The 19,338-nt window shown below is 42.5% G+C and overlaps 1 protein-coding gene across 1 annotated transcript in view; it reads left to right on the forward strand.

Annotated features, from left to right (window-relative positions):
• Nucleotides 1–527: 527 nt before the first annotated feature.
• plppr5b (phospholipid phosphatase related 5b) overlaps nucleotides 528–19,338 on the forward strand; it is a gene marked incomplete at both ends in the record, with an annotated part of 40,944 nt that continues 22,133 nt past the window's right edge. The window contains 2 exons of the mRNA XM_083995854.1: nucleotides 528–731; nucleotides 13,731–13,863. Of these exons, the coding sequence (XP_083851980.1) occupies nucleotides 528–731; nucleotides 13,731–13,863 (337 nt within the window). The remainder of the gene's footprint in view (nucleotides 732–13,730; nucleotides 13,864–19,338) is intronic.

A 19,338-nucleotide genomic window follows, 5' to 3' on the forward strand; every position in this document is an offset into this window, starting at 1 on the left:
GCTGTCAGTCCTTCTGTTTGTATACATGTCGCTCTAATCTGCCTCTCTCACACACACACACACACACACACACACACACACACACACATAAACACACACACACACATATAAACACACACACATGACGTGGCGAGGGGATTTAGCCGAGCCTCCTCATCTCATCTGACACACACACACACACTCACACACACACCCACCGCCTCCTCTCTCTCTCCCTCTCTTTCCCTCTCGCTCTCACACACACACACACACTCTCACACACACTCAGTCGTCGCCGTAGCAGCCAGAGAGAGCGGAGGAAAGGAAACCGGGGCGACGGAGAGCGGCGGCGGCTGGTCGCGTGCAGCCGAGGTGATGATGATGATGCTGATGATGATGATGATGAAGCTGCTGCTGAGCCGGGCAGCGGGAGTCGGTACCGGGGGGGAGGAGGAGGCTGGCTAGAGACAGAAAAGGCAGAGTGTGTGTGTGTGTGTGTGTTGAGTGTGTGTGTTGTAATTAGATGTGTGTGTAGCTGAGTCGCCGTCATGCTGTACTTCCAGCTGGTCATCATGGCCGGGACCGTCATGCTGGCCTACTACTTCGAGTGCACGGACACCTTCAGCGTGCACGTGCAGGGCTTCTTCTGCTACGACGCCGCCTACACCAAGCCCTACCTGGGCCCAGAGGAGCGCAGCGCCGTGCCGCCCGTGCTGCTGTACGCCGCCGTGGCCGCGCTGCCCACGCTGCTGGTGAGTACCACACACACACACACTAACCACACACACTAACCACACACACTAACCACCAACACACACTCCTCTTCATCAGCATCACCATCACCAGCACCATCAGCATCAGCAGCAGCAGTAAAGTTCAGGGTTGGGGACCGTCACAACATGAAGCAGAGTCATCACTTCATTCATCATTTAATTAGCTTTAAAGGGACAACGAGGAGTTTCTATTTGGTTATAAAAAGTCTCACGTTAATGTGGATGAATCTCCGTTACCACTTGTTAATGGTCCATTTTAGATAAATATATGGTTTTGTCTCTATGGTTATTTTGTTATTATTAGTGGTGGTGGAAATGCTGGGCGAGCCGACCAGCGTTTCTTTACTTTCGGTTTCGTGGCGAGTCATGAGAATAACGCCGCCGAATCTCCGTTTATGGTGGGAACTACGACGGTATGTGATCGTCTTCCAACCTCTGACTTTAATTCTTGATGAATGAAAACATGAGTCTGTCTTGCACCGGTCAAAGAATTTCACGGTGCGGAGGCTCATAAATGTAGTGGGGAAACACTTCGCTTTAACAAAACTCCTCATTGTCCCTTTAATTAGTTTTAATTGATTGATTCAATTTATTGTCATTACACACGTTAAAGAAACAAGGCAACGAAATGCAGTTTGCATCCGACCAGAGTGCATCATGCAGTAGGCCTATAATAAAAAACATACATACAAAGTGCATGGGGATTATAAATATAATATATGTTTTTTTTTCCTATACAGATGTGCTATATGAATGTACAGTAGTGCATTGATACATTGATCCATGCACTTTACAACCAGCACTTTATGATAGATGAATCTTAACAGCGCTATTCGACACTTTTGTCGATCAAATGCATTTCATTTCATTTTCATTTAATGTTTTTTTGACAAGGACGGTGCACATTAATGAACAATTTGTGACTCACACATCACATCATGTAAATACGCCGGATGTAACTCAAACTCACAACTGCCCCCTTGGAAAAAACATAGTGTTAGCAGAAGTTCCAACAATATGAAAACAGATAGCAACCTGCATAAATACAAGAGAGGACAGAGACTAGCAGCATTTATATCAGTAAAAGATAAGAAATAAGAAAACAGATAACAATGCCATGCAGCGCTGGTCCACTCCATGACCAGCACTTTAAAGAATCTTAACAGCACTATACGACACTTTTGTCGATCAAATGCATTTTAATGTTACACTACTCCTTGCTCCTTGTGACTGAAGCTACTGTGTGATATATTGTTATGTTGTGATACATGGTATTTGCACCATGTTGTGCTTTAAGCCTGTGAATATTCTCATTGGTCCAGGTCATAGTTATCTCAAGGAAATGTAAATCGAATGCAACTGGACTTGGTCATTTGTCTAGGAAGACGTTTTGAACACATGAACTGATGAATCCTCTTGGATGAAGGTGAAACGTCTTCTAGACAAATAACCAAGTCCAGCTGCTTTCGATTTTATTCTTGTCCTTGTCTAATGTTTTAGTGTGAACCGTGGGACTGCAGATGGAAATGAGCTTTAGAACTAAATCTGGCATATTTACATACTGTATGTTCATGAATATGCAGAGTCCTAAACTAAACTAATAAATGAAAATGAAAATGAAATGAAAAGGTCGTTTAGAGAAACTCCCAGAATGCCCCTGGGCTCAGCTTCTCCGCTGCTCTGTCACGTTTTCATCTCATGAAGCTGAAAAATGGAAATAAGAGCAACAAGCAGATGTTTGGTTCAGTAGATGTCACCTTGAGCTGCCGGAGCAGAGAGACCGAGACAGAGAGAGGAAACATTTAACTAGAGACTTCAGACCAGAGATTAATATAGAAAATATATTAATCAATAATAGATCAATAACTCAACAGGAAGATTAACAGATAATTAGAGAATATCTGATAATGAGAGTTTGTTAATTACTGTTTCACAGAGTTAAAACAAAGAAACACTGTGGATGAAGTAGTGGACTCTGCTCAGTTACCATGTCGACTAAGCAAACAGACACACACACACACACACATGGAGTTATTATGGGCTGTCTGTCAGTGATTATTATTGATCCTCTGATGGGATGTTTCCCCAGAGCTGCTGTGTGTTTGTCCACATGGGGGCAGCGCAGTTAACACGCCTTCACACACGTTATCTGTGTTTAGCATTGATCATTGACCGTGAGTGTGTGTGTCTGTGTGTGTGTTGTGTTGTGTGTCTGTGTTGTGTGCGTGTGTGTGTGTGTGTGTGTGTGTGTGAAGAACATGAGCTCACAGTATGTGTGTGTTGTGTGTGTCTGTGTGTGTCTGTGTGTATGTGTGTGTGTGTTGTGTTGTGTTGTGTGTGTGTTGTGTCTTTACAATCGGAGCTGTTTCTGAACACAGCTGCTGCCTGTTGCTGTTGGAAACCAGGTGGACGAGAGCAGAGACTCAGGTTCATCAGAGTGTGTGTGTCTTTGTGTGTGTCTGTGTGTGTGTGTGTGTGTGTGTGTGTGTGTGTGTGTGTGTGTGTGTTATAGGTATAGGTTATAATTAGGTTTAAATTAGGTTTAGAGTAATGGTTAAGTTTAGGTTATAATTAGGTTTAAATTAGGTTTAGAGTGATGGTTAAGTTTAGGTTATAATTAGGTTTAAATGAGGTTTAGAGTGATGGTTAAGTTTAGGTTATAATTAGGTTTAAATGAGGTTTAGAGTGATGGTTAAGTTTAGGTTATAATTAGGTTTAAATGAGGTTTAGAGTGATGGTTAAGTTTAGGTTATAATTAGGTTTAAATGAGGTTTAGAGTGATGGTTAAGTTTAGGTTATAATTAGGTTTAAATGAGGTTTAGAGTGATGGTTAAGTTTAGGTTATAATTAGGTTTAAATGAGGTTTAGAGTGATGGTTAAGTTTAGGTTATAATTAGGTTTAAATTAGGTTTAGAGTAATGGTTAAGTTTAGGTTATAATTAGGTTTAAATGAGGTTTAGAGTGATGGTTAAGTTTAGGTTATAATTAGGTTTAAATGAGGTTTAGAGTGATGGTTAAGTTTAGGTTATAATTAGGTTTAAATGAGGTTTAGAGTAATGGTTAAGTTTAGGTTATAATTAGGTTTAAATGAGGTTTAGAGTGATGGTTAAGTTTAGGTTATAATTAGGTTTAAATTAGGTTTAGAGTAATGGTTAAGTTTAGGTTATAATTAGGTTTAAATTAGGTTTAGAGTAATGGTTAAGTTTAGGTTATAATTAGGTTTAAATGAGGTTTAGAGTAATGGTTAAGTTTAGGTTATAATGAGGTTTAAATTAGGTTTAGAGTAATGGTTAAGTTTAGGTTATAATTAGGTTTAAATTAGGTTTAGAGTAATGGTTAAGTTTAGGTTATAATTAGGTTTAAATTAGGTTTAGAGTAATGGTTAAGTTTAGGTTATAATTAGGTTTAAATGAGGTTTAGAGTGATGGTTAAGTTTAGGTTATAATTAGGTTTAAATGAGGTTTAGAGTGATGGTTAAGTTTAGGTTATAATTAGGTTTAAATGAGGTTTAGAGTAATGGTTAAGTTCAGGTTATAATTAGGTTTAAATGAGGTTTAGAGTAATGGTTAAGTTTAGGTTATAATTAGGTTTAAATGAGGTTTAGAGTGATGGTTAAGTTTAGGTTATAATTAGGTTTAAATGAGGTTTAGAGTAATGGTTAAGTTCAGGTTATAATTAGGTTTAAATGAGGTTTAGAGTGATGGTTAAGTTCAGGTTATAATTAGGTTTAAATGAGGTTTAGAGTGATGGTTAAGTTTAGGTTATAATTAGGTTTAAATGAGGTTTAGAGTAATGGTTAAGTTCAGGTTATAATTAGGTTTAAATGAGGTTTAGAGTAATGGTTAAGTTCAGGTTATAATTAGGTTTAAATGAGGTTTAGAGTGATGGTTAAGTTCAGGTTATAATTAGGTTTAAATGAGGTTTAGAGTAATGGTTAAGTTTAGGTTATAATTAGGTTTAAATGAGGTTTAGAGTAATGGTTAAAGCAGATATCAGTGGAATGTTTTTGTTAATATAAGTCCTAAATAGTCCTATTTTCCATCAGCAATCACTTACATGAAGTATTTCAGCCTAAACACGAGTCTCTCCGTCACTCTGCTCTGCTGTAACCCGAGGAGAAAATTTTCCTTGTGGGATACAAGTGTTATCCAATGAGGAGAGAGAACGGCATGAAGGGCTGTGTGTGCAGCCAAGGGATGCGCGTGAATGTGGTGACGTAGCACGAGGACCAATTGATGCCTGACAAGGGCGGGGGCTGCTAACTCATGGTGCGTTCAAAGAAACTGGTACTTTGTGTTTTTCCTTCCTGTGAAGTCATACCAGTTCGATCTGGTACGAGTTCACGGGTCGGAAGTTACGAGTGGCCGTTATAGGGAACTTTCACAGACAACAGGATGGTAAAAACACGAGCTACGGGTTACCTGGAACGCTACCAAGTCGTAGTTGTGACTTGAAGCTGTAACTTACGGTTTCAAAAGCCTGCCTTGAACGCAGCATTAGCCGAAACGGCCGTGAAGCTGATATCTGCTTTAAGTTTAGGCATTTGTTTTGGATGGTTAAGGTTAGGGTTAGGGGCTAGGGAATACATTATGTCAATGACATGTCCTCACAAAGATAGATATACAAGGATGTGTGTGTGTGTGTGTGAGCTCGTTATCAGAGCTGAAGCTGCTGTCTTACGGTCTGGTCAGCTGGTCGTTCTGTTCAGGTCGTTAGCTCGGCCAGTTAGCAGCTGGTTGTGGTGAAGTGGTGAAGTGGTGAAGTGGTGAAGGGGGGGTCGATGGGGGTTGGGGGGGCTGAGGGAGGTGGTGGGGGGGGGGGGGGGTGAATTGGCGTCGGTGCAGCAGTTGCACCTTGAATGTTAAGTGGTGTGATTAGTGCTGCAGTATCTCGTTCAGAGCTGACGGTGCAGAGACTCTGCTACGTGTCGGACTGTCTGCACACACACACACACACACACGCACACACGCACACGCACACACACACACACACACACACACACACACACACACACACACACACACACACACACACACACACACACACTGGGCCATCAGCATCCTGCAGCGTTGTCAGGATGAGAGACAGAAGTTGCTGCTCTCTGCAGACCTGGACCCAGAGTTCAGACCTGTCCGTGGCTCGTTTGCTTTGTTCTGATTCATCGACTAAAACCCGTCCAGTTGTTGCATCTTTCCTTTTGGGTCCTTTGTGTTCCCACGGTAACCGTCCCAATCGGTCCAAAGTTGCAAATAAATGCCAACTGTTCTCTCATTGGTCAGAAATCTTCAACAAAAACATGGAGTGGAGTTCTGAAGAAGGGAAGCCGACCTGAGTCTTGTTCCTGTTGAACCATGTGACACGATGCCGAGTCGATCACATTCTCACTGGGCTTCATGTCCCAAACCGACCAGGAGAAGCTGCTTCACCTCCAGTAGACTCCACTACTGTACCGGTCTTCAGACTGGACCCCCCCGGCCCCCCCCCAGAACAGCATCAAACAGCTGCAGCTCCAGTTTTAACCAGAACAAACAGATCAGAGCACTGAGAGTCTTTACACTGGCTCCCAGTCGGCTACAGAACAGAATGAAAGTTCTGCTAAACTTTATTTATTTATATTTTATATCTTATATCTTTTCTTCTACTTTTTATTCTTCTTTGCTCTTCCTTTTAACTTAATTTTATTAATTAGTTTCCTTTTTTTCTTTTCCAAGACAAGAAGTTTTTCTCATACCTTTTCGTTGACCGTTTCGGCGTGTTCTTCCGCCTTCCTCAGAACTGTCACCGTGATGTCAGATGGTGACGTGTTACGGAGACGTGACCTTCCTGTCAGGTGACACCAGCTGATGAAGCACGTCACCATCTGACGTCACGGTGACAGTTCTGAGGAAGGCGGAAGAACTCGCCAAAACCGTCAACAAAAAGGTATGAGAAACGAAATGTCTTGGAAAAGAAAGAAGGAAACTAATTATTTCATACGGACATAATGAACTTTCAGAGTATATTCATCGTATTAAGTTAAGTTTTTATGCTGTTCTGTTAAAATGTTTTGTCCTCATGTAAAACACGTTGAGCTGCCTCAGTATGAAATGAGCTATAAATAAAGATCCTTGTCTTGCAAACGATCCAGACCAGACCAGACCGGACCAGACCGGTTCTTCTGATCCCGGCCCACTTGTTTTATTCTGGTTCTGGTTCTGAGCCGACAGCCGAGGACAAACAGGACAAACAGGAAGTGAAGTTTGTCAGAAAGTCTCCAGCTGAACTCCGACTGCATCAGTCATACTGTGTCTTTATTGATTTTCCAAAATAAGATCGTCTCATATGGTTTCCATGGAGACTGCTTCCTCTCTCTGACTGAGTTCATCCTGAATGAGTCGTTCAGGTTTTAACTGTTTCCATCCGATCTGGTCTGGTCTGAAAATGTACAGTAAAGGGTTATTCCACCTGTTTATTCTGACTGAGCTGTTAAAGGAGCAGTACGTTTCTTTCAGTCTGAACATCTGGATCCATGTGGACTCAGATACTGGTTCACACTCTGAATCCAAACCAACATGTGACAGTTTCCTCCTTTACTAACACACACACAGACACACACACAGTGACACACACACTCTGCAGCAGCTGTTCAGATGTTCAGCAGCTTCAGTTCTTTATTGTATCTAAACCGACATGTGAAGGTGAAGTCGATGCTCATGTGTTTCTCTGCTGACGTCCAGTGTGTTGTTGCAGATGAATGTGTGTGTTGTTGGAGATGAATGTGTGTGTTGTTGCAGATGAATGTGTGTGTTGTTGGAGATGAATGTGTGTGTTGTTGCAGATGAATGTGTGTGTTGTTGCAGATGAATGTGTGTGTTGTTGCAGATGAATGTGTGTGTTGTTGGAGATGAATGTGTGTGTTGTTGCTGCCTGAACAGACTCACTGTTCTTCACTGTTTACATGGCTGAAGGCTGGAATGAGCTTTATGTCGCTCCGAGACATGTAGCATGTAGCAGACACGTGTGTGTGTGTGTGTGTGTGTGTGTGTGTGTCTGTGTGTGTGTGTCTGTGTGTGTGTGGATGGGGGAGGACTCACTGTGATCAGTAATAATAATAATAATAATCTATTTTTAAATGAATCTTCGGCTCAGTCGCTCCGTCGTCACACGGAGGAAGAGGAGTGTGATTGGTGCAGAGTCAATCAGGCAGTTGCAGGTGCATTATGGGAAGTGTAGTTATCTTGTAGACCAAAGATGAGTTCATCTGTCTCCGTATGTTTCTCTACTCTCAGATGTAGAAAGACGAAGTCAGACTGAGTCTTATTATAGAGTCTGATCACAGGTGTTATTTAAACTAAACCCGGGGTTCCCAACCACCGAAGCGTAAAGAATGAACGGTGTTCAACGATCCACCAGTCGTTCTTTGTTCTGCCTTGGATTAGCTACACAAATGTTGTTTAAAGGCTTAAATGAGATGTTTTTATGTGAAGAGTTTGACCGTTTATTGAGCCGTTGTTCAGTTAAATGCTGTTGAGAAAGACGACATGTTATGTGGCGTATGTTTTATTTGGGAAACGTTGCGTCTTCCTCCTCTTCCGAGCGCCGTGCAGTCGACAGACGGATCTAAAGGCGTAAGAGAGAAGAAATAACTCACGTCACCGGGAAAGACGACCTGGCGACTGCAGAACAAGAAGAAAGCTGCTTTTAAAAGAAAAAGCCAGAGTCCTGTTTAAATCCCAGGTTGATTGCAACATGTGATCCACCTGCTCCAGCTCTAATAATAAACCTGGTGACGGCTCTAAACCTCTTCAGCACTTCACAGGAAACTTCACATCTTGGTGCGTTGTGGATCAAAGCAGAAGATCCTGACATCAAAGCTGCTTCCACTACAAACATGTGATTGTTGAGTTTCCTGCAGCGACTATCTGCAGAGAAACTCCTTCATTTCACCAATATTTAGTTCTGATAGGCTAGTGCTATTCCTCTCTGAGTCCGGGGTTAGCTGTTATCAACATCCGGGGTCTGTAGGTTGACCTGCTGACCTCTGACCTGGATGATGTCATCTCTGAGCGCCGCCCGGCTCATTCTGATAATAATCATTCTGCTTCGGCATTCGGGTCCATTTTTATCTCAACTAGCCGGAGCTTTAGTGAGTCCAGGTTGAGGAGAGGAAGCCTGTGGAAGCTCAACTTCATCCAGCTGCTCATTTTGTTCTGACAAGTCGGAAACACGCAGAAATGAACCGTAGCATTAGCGCTAGCAACAAGCCGCGCAGCGCTGATGTTGATAACAGCTAACCCCGGACTCAGAGGGGAATAGCACTAGCCTATCAGAACTAAATCTTGGTGAAATGAAGGAGTTTCTCTGCAGATAATGTGTTATTTAGAGGCTGCATTCTGCTGCCCTGTAGACTCCATTATACGGATATACGCGCCTCTCGACTGGAGCTCATTTCATCACAACCACTTGGAATGACACCAAAGTTATCTGGGGGAGGAAATGATCGGATTTATGATAGAAATAAGGTCCAGATTGTAAAAAACGGAAATTATCCTTTAATTGAACAGTTGAACAGGAAGAAGAAGAACAAGTCGTCGTGGTGACATTTTCTATCCAAAGGTCGTCATCGTCATCGTCATCGTCATGGTGATGTCTCTAAAGAGCAGCTGAGGTCGACGTCGAGTGCAGTGATTCAGAGAGAAGAAGCAGAAGAAGAGACGTGACCTTAACTTCCTGTGACTCGGCTGCAGGCGGCGGCGCCGTGTGCTGTTCAGGGACCGCAGGAAATCTGAGCGCTTCACATCAACATCAACCAGGAGGAGGAGGAGGAGGAGGAGGAGGAGGAGGAGGAGGAGGAGCGAACCAGAGGCTTTTAATGTGAAAAACCCCCGAGCAGGAAGTTCAGAGCTTCGTACTGAATCAGTTTAAATGAATTCTGCATCTTCTTCTCCTCTGTTGTGTGTAGTCTTCATCTCAGACGCAGCTCAGTGAGACAGTCAGAGACAAACCGTCCTGTCTCAGACTGATGAAGACGTTTTCATTCATAAATGTCACAATATTTCCCATTATATTACGTTTTCATATTATTTAATTTAAGTAGGTTCATTACCTTTATTTTTTAGGTAAATACAGAGACTGTTGATGAAGGCAACGTGCATCAGTGGTTTTGCATGAATTTCCCTCTACAACAACTCTGTGTGGTAACGTTGTGTTATTATCTCATAGTGTGGTGAATGTGCAGCTCACAACTTGTCCACCAGAGCGTTGTGGAGTTGTTGGATTGTGTATTTGATGAGTTTGATGAGGGAAACCCCAGAAGAAATCCCATAATGAGCCTCCGTAGCGTAGCTCTGAGCAGCTCACGGCTCTGCTCCGCCGTTCTAAAAACAGCTTGCACCGACAATTAAAGGTAACGAACCTACTGCTATGACTATAGGGATTATAGCAATGGGCCAGTTTGACAAAATGTTGAACTATCCCTTTAACATAATGTTCAATATTATAATTAGATGTAATTAAAGTAAAGTCAATATGTTACAGTAGCTTGACTTTATTAATTAATCTCACTCTGACCTGGTTGTAGTTATTGATCTGTTGCTGTGATGTCACAGTTTTCTACTGTCACTGGTTTTTGTGGTGGAACTCCCATCATGCATTGTGTTGAGGACAGTGTGTGTGTGAGTGTGTGTGTGTGTGTGTGTGTGTGTGTGTGTGTGTGTGTGTGTGTGTGTGTGTGTGTGTGTGTGTGTGTGTGTGTGTGTGTGTGTGTGTGTGTGTGTGTGTGTGTGTGAGTGAAGTGACAGTAACGTGTTGTGACTCTGCTGCTCTTCTGCTTCACGCCTCTGACCGGTTTTATTCTCCATGGCGACGGCAGCCGAGGCTCATGGGTAATGCAGTCAGTGTTCAGAGTCAGGACGACAGGTGACAGGTGAGACGCCCGAGGCTCAGAGTGATGATGTCACTGAGAGAAGCTGTGATGTCACAGAGAGAAGCTGTGATGTCACAGAGTGAAGCTGTGATGTCACAGAGCAGGACGTGTAATATCTGAGGTCAGTGTTGCTGTGGTTTCACCGTCGCAGCTCGCTGAGTGTTGGTTGGTGGACGAGCGACAGAACAAAGTGAATATTCAGACACACATTTATTATTCAACCAACCTTTATTTAAACTCAGGAACAGACAGATGTAGCTACACGATGAGGAACACAAACACAAACACAATCAAATCCAAACACAACAGCAGAACACAGAAACACAACAACAACAGTGATGAGAGTCTGAACAGAGCAGCTGAACATCTGGAACATCTGGAGGAGAAGTGTGGGGAGATTAAAGATTTAAACTGAGAGGAGAAACAGAGTTCAGATGAAGCTGCTGCAGCTGAGTCGAGTCTGCAGAGGAACCAATCAGGAAGAGGAAGAGGAAGAACAAGGAGAAGAATGAACCTTTATTTACAGTAGTTTGAGTCTTTAGATGATGTCATTGAAGTTCAGCTACAGACCAGAGGAGTGTGATGTCACAGTGATGTCACAGTGATGTCACAGCAGCAGGTTGTTAGTGAGTGAGTGAGTGAGTGAGTGAGTGAGTGAGTGAGTGAGTGAGTGAGTGAGTGAAGCAGTGTCGGTCTGGAGGACGATTCATCAACGTTACTTTAATTAAAACCTGTAATGTTTTAACCCAATTAACTGTTTTATTCGTATAATCTTGAATAATTAATGAGCTCCTTCCTCAGAGGACAGGAGTGTGTGTGTGTGTGTGATGATGTCAGTGATGACGTCATCAGTAAACCCCAGAGCTGCAGGAAACATCGTTACATCGGCTCTGTAAAGATGATTGATCAGCTGATTGATCAAGTGTGTTGTTAGTTTTCTGCTCCTGTCCAGAGTCCATGTTGTGTGTGTATAGGTGTGTGTTAGTGTGTGTGTGTGTGTGTGTGTGTGTGTGTGTGTGTGTGTGTAGAAACAACAGACAGTAATGATCCAGATCGTTCAGTGTGTGAGCAACGCAGCACGCCGTGAGCAGAGAGAAGAGAGTTACACTACATCTACTGCTGCTGAGAGATGGATGTGGATGTTTCACAGCTCCAGGCTCAGCAGTTTACTGAAAGTGGGAAACTTTGGTCTTTACAAAGAGTCCAGTGGTTTGTCTGTGTCTGTGTGTCCTGCCTCAAACATCAGTGTGTCAAAGAGAGTTCATTACATCAAGATTGTTGCTCTGTTGTCTTGTATGATCACGATTATTGGGAAAATCAACTGTCGGCAATATAATAAATAATGTGTAGATTTAAAGGGACAACGAGGAGTTTCTATTTGGTTATAAAAAGTCTGATATTAATGTGGATGAATCTCCGTTACCACTTGTTAATGGTCCATTTTAGATAAATCTATAGTTTTGTCTCTATGGTTATTTTGTTATTATTAGTGGTGGTGGAAATGCTGGGCGAGCCGACCAGCGTTTCTTTACTTTCGGTTTCGTGGCGAGTCATGAGAATAACGCCGCCGAATCTCCGTTTATGGTGGGAACTACGACGGTATGTGATCGTCTTCCAACCTCTGACTTTAATTCTTGATGAATGAAAACATGAGTCTGTCTTGCGCCGGTCAAAGAATTTCACGGTGCGGAGGCTCATAAATTTTTTTAAGCTTTAACAAAACTCCTCCTTGTCCCTTTAACATTTACACATTTTACACAAGCATTTTTTATTTTTCTTCCTTTTTCTGATCATAAATCTTTCTGATCCTCAGTCCAGGTGTTAATAACCCTGAGCGTCACTTCACTGCAGCTGTAACTGTTAGACTGATGTTCAACAACGTTCACACTGTGGATGGTGAACACATAGAGGCTACAACACACAACTGTGTCGTCTCCATAGAAACGCGCCTTCAGCTGTAAAGTGTGACTGTGACTCTGAGTCAGTGTTTAACGTTAATGTGCTGATGACCCGTATGGAACTTCCTGCTGATGTTTCACAGTAAAAGCAGCTCTAAGCAGTCACACGCTCGGGGCTTTTATTGTGAAGGGCTTCATCATCATCATCACATGGTCTGTTACTGAGATTTCACCTGTGTGGCGTTCACTGACATCACGTCACTCTAAGCACTCACTAATAACTAATTAGTCACAGTTGGTTTAAATATCCAGGTGTATATGTCAAGCCATTTTAACATCTAAAAGCCAGACTGGATGTGTGTTGTAGATCTCTGTACTTCAGTTTTGCCTCTTGTCAAAAAGAACATTTCAGATCCACAACTACATTCTCCCTATAGGACAAATGATGTCACTGTAACCATTCATGTGTATGGGGTTTGTCATCACAGATATCTATAATTCAGTTGCAGATATCCACTATGTGAATTACAGATATCTGTAACTGAATTACCACTAGTACTAATTCCTGTTACAGATATCTACAATTTGATTCTGACTAGTCATAATTCCAGTTCTAGATATCTTTAATTCACCTCAATTACAGATATCTACATGTCCCTTTTCAGATATCTGTAATTAAGTTTTGACTAGGAGAAATGAAGTTGTAGATATCTGTAACTGGAATTAGTACTAGTGGTAATTCAGTTACAGATATCTGTAATTCACATAGTGGATATCTGCAACTGAACTGTAGATATCTGTGATGACAAACCCCATACACATGAATGGTTACAGTGACTTAATTTGTCCTAGGAAGAACGTAGTTGTGGATCTGAAATGTTATTTTTGACAAGAGACAAAACTGAATTACAGAGATCTTGAATAAAAAATCAAAATGTAATTAGTTAGGACCAGTCAGAAAGACGTTGTTGATATCTACAATGTTAATTCTGGAGAGTCAAACTTAGCTTTTAAATGTTAAATCTGCTTGTCATACATGAAGTCTTTTTATTTTTCTGTTTGTCAGGTTAGGGTTAATTCCTTAGTTGTGTTGGCGGCCATGTTGTCTCTGAGTGTCTCTCTCTGCTCTCTGATTGGTCACAGTGTGTGTGTCTCTCTGCTCTCTGATTGGTCCAGATCACCATCACAGAGACCGTCCTCTTCCTGGTCCAGTACACGTCCAAAGAGTTCGACCGCTCCGAGAAGACGGTCGCCACGGGAGACTGTTGCTACCTGAACCCCCTGGTGAGGAGGACATTCAGGTTCCTGGGTGAGTGCACACACACACACACACACCTATACACACACACACACACACACACACACACACACACACACACACACACACACACACAGTTGCGGCCTGGTTTTGGTGCTGAGGAATGTAGTCCGGCTCGTTGGCTGGGGTCACGGAAATAAAGCGCTTTTCTTCTCAAAACAATATGCGTTCAAAAGAGTGACACATTTGCATCAAAACTGCAAAAACTCAAAATCTTACCAAGAATATTTGTCTTATTTCCAGTCAAAACTAATCTCATTCTACTTAAAATAAGACTCATCACATTAAAAGCAGCTTGTTTTTAGACACTTTTTACTTCTTTCAAGCAGATTTTCACTTGAAATAAGTAGAAAAATCTGATAGTGGAGCAAGTTTTTCTTTCTTATTACAAGCACAAAAAACTTACTTTCACTGGCAGATTGTTCTACTTAATTCAAGTTAAAAAAGTGAAAATGATCTAAAAACAAGTTCATTTTTAGGTGATGAGTCTTATTTTAAGTGGAAAGAGATTAGTTTTGACTAGAAATGAGACATTTTGACTAGAAATAAGACAAATATTCTTGGAAAGATTTTGAGTTTTTGCAGTGCAAAACCGTTTCAACCTATTCAGGTTCATAAAGGTTCATAAAGGTTCATAAAGGTTCATAATGGTCTCCCTTTGGCTCTGTGCTAAAACAAGGGATGGCTTCATCACTTGTGTCATAGTCAGATGTGTTTACGTGAACTATCCGAGCAGTAAACTGTCTACAGGCGGCAGCACGCAGTGATATGCAGGGAGAGAAAATAGCGCCCAGCGATTGTGAGGTCTGAATTTTTCGTGGGGAAACTCACCGTCATAGCACCTAACTGCTGATGGGGATGCCATATACTGTAGCTTGATTAATGTCAAAAGACCCAAACTATCCCTTTAAAGTACCTGGATCAGGATGAAGCTGCTCTGCCCCCCCCCCCTCATGGTGGATTAGTCTCTCTAACACTTAGTGTAACGTCTTCATGTCTTTAAGCCTTTAATGTTAATTGATGTCACTGAGCTCTGACTTTCTATTAACGATGAGCAGTGATGAAGCTGCTGCTCCTCCTCTTCCTCCTCTTACTCCTCCTCTTCCTCCTCCTCCTCCTCCTCTCTCCTCCTCCTCCTCCTCCTCTTCCTCTTCCCCCTCCATCCTCTTCCTCCTCTTCTCTCCTCCTCCTCTTCTCTCCTCTTCTCTCCTCCTCCTCCTCCTCCTCCTCCTCCTCCTCCTACAGGTTCATCCCTAATATAATACATCCATGGTTCATCCTCAGTCGAACATGAACCATGTGAGTTTCCCAGAGTTCATAGTGAGTCTCGGTCTGTGTGTTCAGAGCAGCAGCAGCTTAATGTCTCCATGTGGAGCCGTCACAGCCTCTTCACACACTATTACACACACACACACACACACACACACACACACACACACACACACACACACACACACACACACACACACACACACACACACACACACACACACACTCTGCTGCTGTGTAATAGTGTGTGTGTGTGTGTGTGTGTGTGTGTGTGTGTGTGTGTGTGTGTGTGTGTGTGTGTGTGTGTGTGTGTGTGTGTGTGTGTGTGTGTGTGTGTGTGTTTCAGTCCATTTGATGCTGTGATATTGATAACTAGTGGTGGCAGGAGAGAAGGATTAGTGTTCATGTCGGATCAGAGGATCATTAGATGCTGCAGAGATATGGTAGAATAACAGTAGAGATAGAGGAGAATAACAGCAGTTTAATCTTGTTGGGAACTATAACGGTAGTGCTGTAGCTACTAAAGAAATGAAAACATTAGTTCTTCTGCGTGTTGAACGAGTGAAGCTCCAGCTGTCAGTGGAGAGAGAGTTCCTGCACATTCACCACGCTATGAAATAATCATGTAACATTATGTAACACTACGACACGTGAAGCAAATACTGCAATACTGCATTTGCCTCTAAAACGACTCTGTCTCTAATGTTACATGATTGTCTCATAGCATGGTGAATGTGCAGCTCACGACTTGTCCACCAGAGCGTTGTGGAGTTGGATTGTGTATTTGATGAGTTTGATGAGGGACAGGGGAAGTTGTGTTCACTGAGCAGCTCACGTCTCTGCCCCGCCCATCTCAAAACAACATGCACCGACGATTATTACAAGCACAAAAAACTTGCTTTCACTGGCAGATTTTTCTACTTATTTCAAGTGAAAATTAGTTTGAAACAAGTGAAAATGATGTAAAAACAAGTTCATTTTTAGGTGATGAGTCTGACTATAGGGGTTATTATGGTGAGAGGCGAGGATCTGACTAAATGTTGAAATGTCCCTTTAAAGTTAGAACTAGTGATGTCAGAAGGGAACAGGAAGTCTGACGGAGGATTTCTGTCTGTTGTGATGAGGTCACATCGCTGATCAGTGGTCAGAGCTGAGTCACGTCTCGGTCCAGATGTTCAGGACAGAAACATCTGGACAGCAGTGTGTTGTCTGTGTGTGTGTGTGTCTGTGTGTGTGTGTGTGTGTGTGTGTGTTGTCTGTGTGTGTGTGTGTGTGTCTGTGTGTGTGTGTGTGTGTGTGTCCATGACAGAGGACGAAGACGAGCCGAGGGACGGACTCGGCGAGGACACGTCACGTCCTCACAGATGTGTGAACAGCTGTTCGTCGTGTGACATCATCACCTCCAGCTCCAACACACATGACTGCACTGCAAAAACTCTAAATCTTCATATAGAATATTCATATATAAGAATATTTGTACTATTTCTTGTCAAAATGTCTCAATTTTAGTCAAAACTAATCTCTTTAATTTGTTTTTAGACACTTTTTACTTTTTTCAAGCAGATTTTCACTTGAAATAAGTAGAAAAATCTGCCAGTGAAAGCAGGTTTTTTTTGTGATTTTAATAAGAAAGAAAAACAGATTTTTAGTGAAAATCTGCTTGAAAAAGGTAAAAAAGTGTCTAAAAACAAGCTGCTTTTTATGTGATGAGTCTTATTTTTAGTATAATTAGATTTGTTTTGACTAGAAATGACATTTTAACTAGAAATAAGTCAAATATTCTTGGTAAGATATTGAGTTTTTGCAGTGTAAGGAGGTGACAGAGCAGCTGATGACCTTTGTTCCATTATTAGGTTGTTATTATTATTATGATTATGATTATTCTAACAGTCACCGGGGCTCTGAGCCTTTTGTCGGTCTGCAGCTCTTTTACCCACAATGCCGCGCTGCAGCTGAGAGCTGAGTTGTGCGACTGCAGCTGCTCCCAGATCCTCTTTGTGTTTTCTCTCTGTGCTCATGTCAAGTGTTCACACGTGATCCGCTCCGTGTGTGTGTGTGAGTGTGTGTTCTTTCATGCACGTGTTTGTTTCCACTTTTTTTTTTTTTTTACATCTGCAGCAGCTCGGCCCCCCCAACCCCCCCCCCCCCCTCTCTTTCTTTACTTTACATAATGACTCAGAGGCCGAGCTGTTTGACGAAGATTAAATTTAGAACAGAGCCCAGGGTCTCTGTGTTTTTACCTTCATGTGTTTCACTGCTGCTTGTTGAACTTTAGGTTGGGGCATGTGTTTGTGTGTGTGTGTGTGTGTGTGTGTGTGTGTGTGTGTGTGTGTGTGTGTGTGTGTGTGTGTGTGTGTGTGTGTGTGTGTGTGTGTGTGTGTGTGTGTCAGTGCCATTATGTAAAAACAGTGAGTTAATCTAAATGTGAGCGAGGGCCTGAGGTCACAGGGTTAAAGAAGCTCCAACACCTTCACTCTGTAGTAACTCCATCACATCAGGGTTCATCACATAGATGAACTCTGGGACAGCGTGTGAACATGGTTAACTCTAACCAACCAAACATAGATGAACTCTGGGACGGCGTGTGAACGTGGTTAACTCTAACCAACCAAACCAACCGTCACCTCTGGTGTTGTTTATTCTTCTAGGCCTATAGGTCTTAAAATCCAAAAGCCTCCGTCTCCACAGGGACAGAGGTTTCTGGCCTTTAGACTTAATGTTGATAACAGACGAAAAGATTAATAGATAGATAGATAGATAATTTATTAGTACAGACTCTGGGTCCAGTTAAAAATACAAGACAGGACAGGAAACAACAACAAATGTCACATTATGTTCATGGAATAGACTACTTACAGACTGGTTGCAACATGTGAACACTGTAAAAACTAACTAACCCACTAACTAACAAGCTTAACTAACTGACTGACTGACTGACTGTTTGACTAACTAAGTGGCCAACTAACTAACAACTCACTAACCAGCTTACTAACCAACTAACTAACTAACTGACCGACCAACCAACCAACCAACCGACTAACTAACTAACTAACTAACTAACTGACTGACTGACTGACTAAGTGGCCAACTAACTTACTAACCAACTAACTAACCAGCTTGCTAACTAACTAACTAACTAACTAGCCAACCAACTGACTGTAGTGGCCAACTAACTTACTAACCAGCTCACTAACTAACAAACTAACTTACTCACCAACTAACTAACCAACTCATTAACCAGCTTACGAACTAACTAACTAACTAACTAACTAACTAACTAACTAACTGACTGACTGACTAAGTGGCCAACCAACTAGCCTAACTAAGTACTATGAACGTCTGTGAGAGTGAGACACGTCAGCGTGAAGCTGAGTGTATCTGACCTCATGGACCAGCTACTTGGCTACTTGACGACATGTTGACTCCATGACAGAAAACACCAGGATTAGGGGGAAACGTAGGAACTGTAGAAACTCTACGCGTTGATACACTCGACTATAAAACCTGAAAGGACTGCGGACTGTGGGGGCTTCACTGGACCAACACCAGCTCTGCCCCCCCCAGCATTAATGTTGTATAAACCCCCCACCCTGCCCGCCAGTGAGCAGCTCCTCCACAGACTGCAGTGTTCAGCAGTTTGACTGTTTGTGGCTCTGAATGCAGCACCCCCCCCCCCCCCCCCCCCCCTCTGCACCATCAGCTCTTTGAACGTCTTCTCAGAGTGAAAGTCTGAAGTCTGTTGTTGTGCTGATTCCACTGTTCACTCTGTTGATCCACAACAACACAAAACACCAGACCAGATTATTATTGTTCACAGACTTTAACCCTCAACATGTTTGTTGTTCTGCTGCCAAACACTCAAACACCATCAGCTGTCCAGGGCGTCTCCATAGCAACACGACACTGATGGTTTTGACGATGACCAACGATGTGTATGCATTTTACCTTCATCATCCATGTTCCCCGCTTTGTATGTGACCAGGGAACATGGGAACCTTTTTGGGAAAAACAGGGAACATAAGTAGGCCTATGCTAGATGTTAGCAGCTAATGTTGGCTGCTAATGTTAGCTGCTAATGTTAGCTGCTGATGTTAGCTGCTAATGTTAGCTGCTAATGTTGGCTGCCGATGTTAGCTGCTAATGTTGGCTGCTAATGTTAGCTGCCGATGTTAGCGGCTAATGTTGGCTGCTAATGTT

Source organism: Trachurus trachurus (genome assembly GCF_905171665.1).
Source record: "Trachurus trachurus genome assembly, chromosome: 20".
Lineage (NCBI taxonomy): Eukaryota > Metazoa > Chordata > Actinopteri > Carangiformes > Carangidae > Trachurus > Trachurus trachurus.